General features: G+C 38.2%; 1 protein-coding gene across 1 annotated transcript in view; it reads right to left on the reverse strand.

Moving 5' to 3' along the window:
* Positions 1-754: 754 nt before the first annotated feature.
* Positions 755-9,747, reverse strand: part of LOC311058112 (homeobox protein Hox-D11-like) — a gene marked incomplete at both ends in the record, with an annotated part of 10,421 nt that continues 1,428 nt past the window's right edge. The window contains 2 exons of the mRNA XM_084075418.1: positions 755-848; positions 2,275-2,413. Of these exons, the coding sequence (XP_083931544.1) occupies positions 755-848; positions 2,275-2,413 (233 nt within the window). The remainder of the gene's footprint in view (positions 849-2,274; positions 2,414-9,747) is intronic.

The raw sequence follows: 9,747 nt of genomic DNA on the forward strand, positions 1-9,747 counted from the left end.
CATGGGCAAATCAGTGGGAAATCCAAACATGTTCATGGAGATAATAAGTCTGTCCCTGTTACAATGCGTTAGACCCCTGGGAGATGGATTGCTGAGGTGGAGTGCAACACCTACCATCAGCTCCAAGTACTTTCTGCATGACTTACCGCACTCGAGCCGTGCTACTCATATGCTATGTTGGAAGTGCCCGGGATCAAACCCATGACCTTGTGGTCCAAAGGCAAGATTAAATGATGTTATGTTATTTGTCAAATCTTCCCGGTGCACCTTTTTGTTTGTGAAGCCTAAAAGGCCAAACAGAAATGTAATTTCTATTCGTAATGTGCCAATGTTCAACGACAAAACCACAATTAAATCGCTAATTGCAAATATTTGAGCGACAATTAATCGGCAAGTAACATGTCATAATCGTGACAGCCCTGCAGCTCCTTCACTTGGAGAGGAGACAGTTGCGGTGATCCGGGGCATCTGGTACAGATGCTTCCGGTGTGTCTCCAGTTCTCTGTCCCACAGCAGGAGGCCCCGGGGCAGACCACCAAGCACTAGATGGGGGGATTATATCTCTGGCCTGCATGGGAACGTCCTCACAATCCCCCCCAGCATGAAGTAGTTAACGTGGTCCGGGAAAGATTGAGTTTAGAAATCTCTGTTGGAACGGTTTCCCTCTGCGACCCGACTCCGGGTAAGTGGATGAAGACGGATGTTTGCTGTGTCTGCATCCATCGCAACAGAAGGTTGGATATGGTTGGATGCATCAGAACAGCAGGTTGGATGTATAGTACTGGAGTCTTTCTCTGTTCAGTTTCTTCTCTTTCATCCGTCGATTCTGGAACCAGATCTTCACCTGTCTGCAGAAGAAGAAGAAGAAGAAGAAGAAGAAGAAGAAGAAGAAGAAGAAGAAGAAGAAGAAGAAGAAGAAGAAGAAGAAGAAGAAGAAGAGAAGAAGAAGAAGTTTTATATATAAGTAAAACAGTGTTAATAATCGACTAAAACTATGACAAAAAATGTTCGGCGACTTTTTTCACTGACACAAACAAAATAAAAACGAAACCGAAGTCGCTCTACAAGCTCACAAAACGACATTAAAACTAAAACATTTCAGATGACAAAAAATATGAACACAACAAAATTTGCTATTGAAAAATCTTATTTGACACAAAGAGATGAAAGAGCACACTTTAAGATTAAAAGAAGTCAGACACACACACACACACACACACACACACACACACACACACACACACACACACACACACACACACACACACACACACACACACACACACACACACACAGTTATAATGCGTACAGGGCATAACTGAATCATTCTTAAGATGTGTAAACACATAATAAATATGTTTCTGATGCCATGTGCTCCACAGGCCCTGGTGAAATATATCTCTGCTGTCCGGCAGAAACCAGCTAACTCCAAAATGTATTTTTTTCAGGAAATGACAAAAACAAAACAAAAAGTGGAGTTAGGAGGTTTTGTTCATCATTGATAAGAACAGCTGAATGGACCTCCAAGCTCACAATGAGGTTGGATGTCAAAAGGGGGTGGAGCCTGGAGTCAGCAAAACCAGCTAACTCCACCCCCCTTTGGTGGAGTTAGCTGGTTTAGCAGAAAGTTTGAGGATCCAATGGAGTTAGCTGGTTTTGTCAGAAGCACTTTTTAATACTTTTCATTGGTTCAATGTTTTTTTTAATCAACACACAGACGTAAAGGGTGTTCAATAGCGCTGATTTATGGGGAAAGTTAGCTGGTTTCTGCCGGACTGCAACGAATGTAACTGTCATCTGCTTGTTAAACCATCATGTTTTCTATCTGTTCATATTCATGCATATGATGACTCCCACATCTCAACTTTGTATTGTAGGCTATGCACGCTAGGGTGGTGCAGTGGTAAAGTGCGACACGTTGTGCGCTTGTAGATCAGCTATTTTTCGGTACACGACACAAGCGCGCAATTAAGTATAAATCAGGCATATCTCTATATCTGATCCCTAAACTTTCTGAAAGCCTAATCCTAAACCTAACCCCAACATGAATCTTTTCCTGATTCTAAAAAAGTATTCTAAAAATAAAACAACCATTTCCCTTGTGAGGACCAGGAAATGATCCAGTGTCTATTCCAGAAATTCTATTATACTTGTTTTGTCCTCACAATTAATACACGCACGCACGCACGCACGCACGCACGCACGCACGCACGCACGCACGCACGCACGCACGCACGCACACACACACACACACACACACACACACACACACACCTGTCGGTCAGGCACAGCAGGCGTGAGAGCTGAACTCGTCTCTCCTTGTTGATGTAAACGTTGAAGAAAAACTCTCTCTCCAACTCTCTGAGCTGCTGCTTAGAGTATGGACACCTCTTCTTCCTGTTCACACACGACTCTATGGAGAGAGAGAGAGAGAGAGAGAGAGAGACAGAGAGAGAGAGAGAAAGAGAGAGAGAGAGAGAGAGAGAGAGAGAGAGAGAGAGAGAGAGAGAGAGAGAGAGAGGGGGGGGGGGGGGGGATACAGAGAGAGAGAGAGAGGGGAGACAGAGAGAGAGAGAGAGAGAGAGAGAGAGAGAGAGAGAGAGAGAGAGAGAGAGAGAGAGAGAGAGAGAGAGAGAGGGGGGAGACAGAGAGAGAGACAGACACACACACACACACACACACACACACACACACACACACACACACACACACACACACACACACATTATATTGTCATATAATTTATAATACATATTCTGTCACAAAGTTGCAATGTGACACAGTCCTTGTAGGAGCTAAATTAGTTTTTATATTTGTATTTGTGCACTCAAAACGCGTCGCGATGCATTTTGGAAGCTTGGAACTGTAACAGCTGAAATCAATAATATATTAGTATATCCGATATTAACCTGCGGGCCGCATTAAGTGAAGGTGGGGGCCGCATGTGGCCCCCTAGCCGCCAGTTGCCCATGTATGTGATAGATGTTAGCCTGGCATGGCCAGACAAATATCACTGCTAGGGCTATAGATAGATGTAGGCACCGCATTAGCACTTTGGTGGTAGGAGTGTCTCTGTGGGTGGCCTCCAAGTGATGGCCCTCAGCTGCTATGCAAATATCACTGCATCAGTGGTGGAAAGAAACTAAGTACATTTACTCAAGTACTGCGTGCGCTTAAGAACAATTTTGAGGCGTAACTGGAGTATTTCCAATTGTCAATACTTTTACTTATACTCCACTACATCTCAGAGACAAATATTGTACTTTTGTCCCCTCCTGCAGTGTTCGCTGCACATCCCCTTACTTATTTCAGTGTTCACGGTCAGTTAAAACAGTTAAAACAGGTTGGTCAGTTTTGACCAACCTGTTTTAACTGCTTTTAAAATAACATTAAACACATACATCTACAGTTTCTTCAACCAGTGGTCAACAAGAGTCTCTTCAATGATAATACAAAGAACAGACACTGAAAATGATTATCATAAATACAAATTCAAAATAGGGACCATAATTTGTACATATAAAGAACATCAACATGCACAGTCTTCTGTGTGTGTGTGTGTGTGTGTGTGTGTGTGTGTGTGTGTGTGTGTGTGTGTGTGTGTGTGTGTGTGTGTGTGTGTGTGTGTGTGTGTGTGTGTGTGTGTGTGTGTGTGTGTGTTTTCTTTAAAATTTGCCTGAGAAAACATTTATCAGGAGACCACAAGGGGAGGTAGGCCTAAATGTCATTTTCTCATCTCATATATAGTGGTTGTATTTGTGGATGACATGTGTTATTGTGTTAATTGTCTCGGCAGGGCGCTTAGTGACACGATAGTTCACTTTGTGATACAAGCGCCAAATTTTCCACAAAGTTTCTTCTGGACCTGCTTTTTCACAAAAGCCTGTTAGCCACGCAAAAAAACAACAATATGGCTGCCATTTTCCAAAATGGCTGCTGGTGAAAGACATTTTATGTGGTTTTTGACCTGGATTGTGATTGGATAATCCAATTTTGATTATTTTGGCATCAGAATATAGTTTGGACTTATGTCTTGATAGAGAAATTAAAGTGCTTTTAAACATGATCTTGATTATATTAAATACTATATTTAATTAAAACTTTTTTTTTTGTGGTTTTCAAACATTTTTTGACTCACTCCTGATTCACCAGGAGCCTGGATGGCTTGGTTCCAGGCAAAGAAATAATGTATATAAATATGTTTGGAAATCATATGGGAAAGATTAATGGGGTTGCTATCTTTTGCGCCACAAAATGTCCGCCACATGCTATGCGCCCTATAGTCCTGTTTACACAGGACTTCTGATTATTATTTCACTCTTTCTTTGGCGATGTAAACGTATGTTTGAATTGAACTGAATGGGGGTGGTGGGGGGAGGGGGGGGAGAGAGAGAGAGAGAGAGAGAGAGCGAGAGAGAGAGAGAGAGAGAGAGAGAGAGACAGAAAGAGAGAGAAGAGTCTCTCTCGCATCCACAAAAAGACCCTCACATACAGTTAAACCCTGGAGAGATGTCCCCTTATGGCCAGTTGGTTCTGGGACTCCGTGCACAAACACAAGCACAACCACTAGACGGAAAACAAACGTGACTAAACCAAATGATAAGAAAACAGAAAGAAAGCTCTCTTACACACTGGAAAGAATCTACCCAAAACCGGAGCCAAATGGAGTGCCATAAATAGCACTTAATTTGGCTCTAAACAGAGAATACATAGTGGCATAATACCTGAGCACTGTGACTGATCCAAAACTAAGGAAAACGTTGACTACTACAGACTCAGTAAACGCAGTCTTGTGATCGAAAAAGGCCGCCATAGGCAGACCTGGCTCCCAAGAGAAGACAGACTGTGCACCCACAGCCCACAAAACTAGGTAAAAAACTGAGCTACACTTCCTAACCACTTGCCCACTGTGCCAAGACAACAGAGACACATACTTCCCACAGATTACAATCACCCAAGGAGAGTTTGAAAACATATCTGTTGGGTGAAGTACAACAACGTGCAAACACAGCAGCAAGGTTTGTGAGCTGTGACACGAGAAGGATGTTTAATCTATTATAAATTCAAAATTCCTTTTGTGTCTTGTTATCACTGTCCCCTTTCATTGTTTGCTTATGTTATACAACAAGAACATGTAAAATCTCAATACAAAGTTTGCCACAAGGTCCTTTGTTTGTTTAGGCTTTGTTTCGTCTACTTTTAATTCTTCATTATACATTTGACTCTTTGGAGCATATTTATTTTCTTTCAGCAATATTTCGGCTCAGTACGAACCACACCAGAAGGGAACGGCGTTAGCCAGAGTTAGCCAAAATGGCTAATAGTAATTAAACATTTGCCACTTACTATGTCTTTGCAGTCACTCGCGGTAATGTCCGTATTCCCACCCGAGTCACGTTAGTATTTCCGTAATTTTCGTGTCACGTACATCCCAAAGAAAACATTATTAACCACGTTATCGTCTTTGTAAACAGCCGTTTTACAGGGTCTACTTGCATTCAGGGATGTCTTTGCCAGTGTTAAAAAAAAGGCTAATCTGCAAGCTAGAACCTAAATATTCAAACATCATCACTAAGGGTTACAATACATTTGCAAACATACAGTAAGTATAGTTACAATGTTACATTGTAATCATTGCTATAGAGTGTTTGTTCAGTAACAGGAGTCTCCATGTCTCTCTAGTCCAGTGGTTTTCAACCAGTGGTCCGGGGACCACCAGTGGTCCTTGAGGGAGTACAAGGGGGTCCCCAGCAAAATGTGTTAATAGCGTCACAATCATTTTTAACCACTTAGCTTTGGCTATTCAAAAATAGCAGATCTACAAGCTCATAGCGCGGCACTCGGTGCCGCGCTATGAGCTTGTAGATCTGCTATTTTTGAAAAACCTTGAAAAAAGTGTGCATATCTTTGAATATTTATATTTTTTAGAGCGAAAAATTAACTCATATCTTTGCTTATGGGGGTCCCTGGCACAAAACATTTTCAATTGGGGGTCCGCGGCCAAATGTATATCAATTTAGGGGTCCTTGGCAGGAAAAAGGTTGAAAACCACTGCTCTAGTCAATGGGCAAGTCATGTTAATAACATCAGTATGTTCCACCAGACACAACAACACACTGGCAATTAATCTGCAATGAATGAGCAACTTAACACCTGCACATTGGCCATTTATAAATCAATACTGGAGTTCTATTATTTTATGTTGATCACAATTACACTGGATTACATTGCATCATTGCATAACCTGTTGTCTTGGAGGATACAGTTCACAGCCTATTAATTCACATTTTAGAAAGTGTTTATAAAAGTGAAGTATTGTAAAGCTTGTTCCAAAATAGCCGATCTACAAGCTCACAACGCGTTGCAGTGCGACATGTTGTGAGCTTGTAGATTGGCTATTTTCCTGTAGCTGAAGTATACAATTGCATTGTTTCTTTCTTTCTTGTGCCCATATAAAGGAAATCTATCCTTTGGAGGCAGGACATTGCCACTACATACTACATTAGAGTGTAGCTTAATGTTTAAACTGTGAACTTTATCCTCCAAGACAACAACTTATTCCTGCATAACCAGCAGTCAAGAAAAGATAAATAAACATGCTGCTATCAATTCACATTTAGCCTTTATAAAAGTGAAGTATTTTATTTTTACTATTTGAAACAAGGGACAAGTACTTGTCTCATCGTCAGTGAAAGAACCTTTACTGAATGATTTTCTCTGAACTTCTGGTGGAATACTTCAGAACTACAAATCATTGTGTGACTGTGTATCCCTGTTACTGTTAATAATAAAGTGTTCAATCAATCAATCAATCAATCAATCAATCAATCAATCAATCAATCAATATTGCTACTTTTTCAGTAGAGGTTCTCCCACTGACTCTGGGGGGATTCAAGGAGAAAGTCATTCAGTAAAGATACTTCTGGGGGGATTCAAGGAGAAAGTCAAAGTCTCAACTCAGCAGGACGAGTTCAAGATGGCAGCAGAGATCATAGGTCATAGGTCGCCTCGTGACCTCTCACACGTGACCTCTGTCTGACTTGGGGCTGCGTCTCATTTCCACAGTGGTGGACAAGTATTTATACTCAAGTACGATGCTCAATTATTCAAAACGTACAAATAGCTTTTTTTAATATCAATGCACTACTGTTATTGAAAAAGTATTAAAATGGTGAAAATAGCAGTTGTGAGCTTGTAGATCTGCTATTTTCACAATATATTTGAAATAGGGCTTATCTGTCACAATGTTTTTTTTGTCAAGAGTCCTTTCCTATGCAGTGGAGTCAAAAGTACAATATGTCTATTTGAAATGTATAGCGGAGTGAAAAATAATCAAAATGTACTTAAAGTACCAAAAGTAGAAAGTACTCATTATGCAGAATGTCCCACTTCAAGTTTTCAAATGTATAAAATGTATACAAATCTTTTGAAAATAGCAGATCTACACTATAGCTCGTATCGGCTATTTTCAAATGGCCAAAATGTATATAGGGCTGAAGTGGTTAATTTATGTTTTGTAATAATAATCAAAGTATCTACCGTAGTAACTAAAGTTTTCAAATAATTATAGTGGAGTAAAAGTATAGTATTTGTCACTGAGGTGTATATGGAGTAGAAGTAAAAATAGAGAAAATTGAAAATACTCCAGTAAAGTAAAAATAATACCTCAAAATGTTATACTTAAGTAAAGTACTACTTAGTTACTTTAGTTTACACCATGTCCATGGAGAATGCTGTCAGCTCTGATGTCTCCTCACAGTTCTAATCCATCAGACACATTTAAAACATCTGCATAGAACAACTGTGCTTTTTTACTTCATGTCATTTCAGCGTGCGTAATTATAATGATCCAAAGGATTACATAATAATGATTCAAAAGATGAATTATGCACAAATGAATGTGAACATGTGATTGTGAGGTCACTCATAGCATACTTAAGTAGATATATGCAGTGGTGGAAAGTAACTTAGTACATTTACTCAAGTACTGTACTTATGTACAATTTTGAGATATTTTTTTACTTTCCTGGAGTATTTCCAGTTCTCAGTACTTTTACTTCTACTCCACTACATCTCGGATCCAAATAATGTACTTTTACTACATTTATTTGAAAACTTTAGTTACTAGTTACTTTGTAGATTTTGATTATCATTACAAACATACATTAACTACTTCAGCATTTCGGCCATTTGAAAATAGCCTATCTACAAGCTCACAATGCCTCACGATGCAAGGCATTGTGAGCTTGTAGATCTGCTATTTTCAACAGATTTTTATACATTTGAAAACCTGAAATGGGACATTTTACTTTTGGTACTTTGAGTATATTTTGATGCCAATACTTTTGTACTTTTACTCAAATACATTTTGATTACCGGACTTGTACTTGTAACAGTGTGTCTACATTGCAGTATTTACTCATCACTTAAGAAAAGATTTGGAGTACTTTTTCCACCACTGTGTAAGTGGATATGCGTTGTAAAATCCCATTAGTTTTGCATTGGTGTGTTAACAGACTTCTTCCACTTACATAAAATGCTCCTTATGAGCAAAGTCCTCCTGATATGTTTAGCAGTTAAATTAACACTCTGCATTTTACTGTGTGAAAACATCCATCACAACGAGAGGAACAAGATCCTACTTTACAACGTCCAACCATCCATCCATCCATCCAATCTTTTGTGTATAACGTGTGCGTGCGTGCCTGCCTGCCTGCCTGCCTGAGTGTCTGCGTGTGTGCGTGCGTGCGTGCGTGCGTGCGTGCGTGCACCACACCTCAATAATTCTTTGGGATATAACACACACCATTGAGGCCATAATTATTGTTCTAAGTTCCTTTTGTCGATAAGTAGTAATAATAATAATAATAATAATAATAGTAATAATAATAATAATAATAATAATAATAATAATAATAATAATAATAATAATAATAATAATGATAATAATAATAGTTACAAAGTGCCTTATATAAAAATAAACATGTTTTACCATATCTAATAAAACAACATAATAAAATCATTAAATAAAGCCATAAGAGAATCAAAAGATTTAACAATTTAAATTTGAATGTTGTGATTACATTATATATGGATATTTAATCTGTGTCTGTATTTTGCAAGGCCTTTGCATTTACTTGTATTCTAACTTTTTTAATGTATCTTTATTTTGACTCTTATCTATAGGTCTATATTAATCTTATCTCTCCACTCTTTACTACACCTGGAAATAACACTTTTTATTAGAATAGTATAAGCGTAGTATTTAGCTTAAATATGATTTAATAAACTATATTTTAGACGATGAACTTAATGGATTTCTTTTTTTTTGTATACTTTATTGCAGGTTCGTATATGTGATCCATTTCATCCATAATATCTTACTTCTTTTTTTTTTTTAACTTACAGTAAGTTTTCTTCATTTGTTTAATTTTTATAGATTTTGTAATACATATATAAACAGAAATTGTTTTATATTATTTAATATTTTTAGGAAGAAAAAAAGGGGAAATAACACTTTTATTACAATAGTATAAGCGTAGTATATAGCCTATACTATTAAATATGATTTAATAAACTATATTTTAGACGATGATCTTACTGGATATATTTTTTGTAATACTTTATCGCAGGTTCGTACAGTATGTGTGATCAATTTCATCCATAATATCTTACAAGTTTTCTTCACTTGTTTAATTCATCCTGCAGCATATTTATAGATTTTTAAAAATACATGTATAAACAGAA

Source organism: Gymnoscopelus microlampas (genome assembly GCF_963454915.1).
Source record: "Gymnoscopelus microlampas genome assembly, chromosome: 13".
In the NCBI taxonomy this organism is placed as follows: Eukaryota; Metazoa; Chordata; class Actinopteri; order Myctophiformes; family Myctophidae; genus Gymnoscopelus; species Gymnoscopelus microlampas.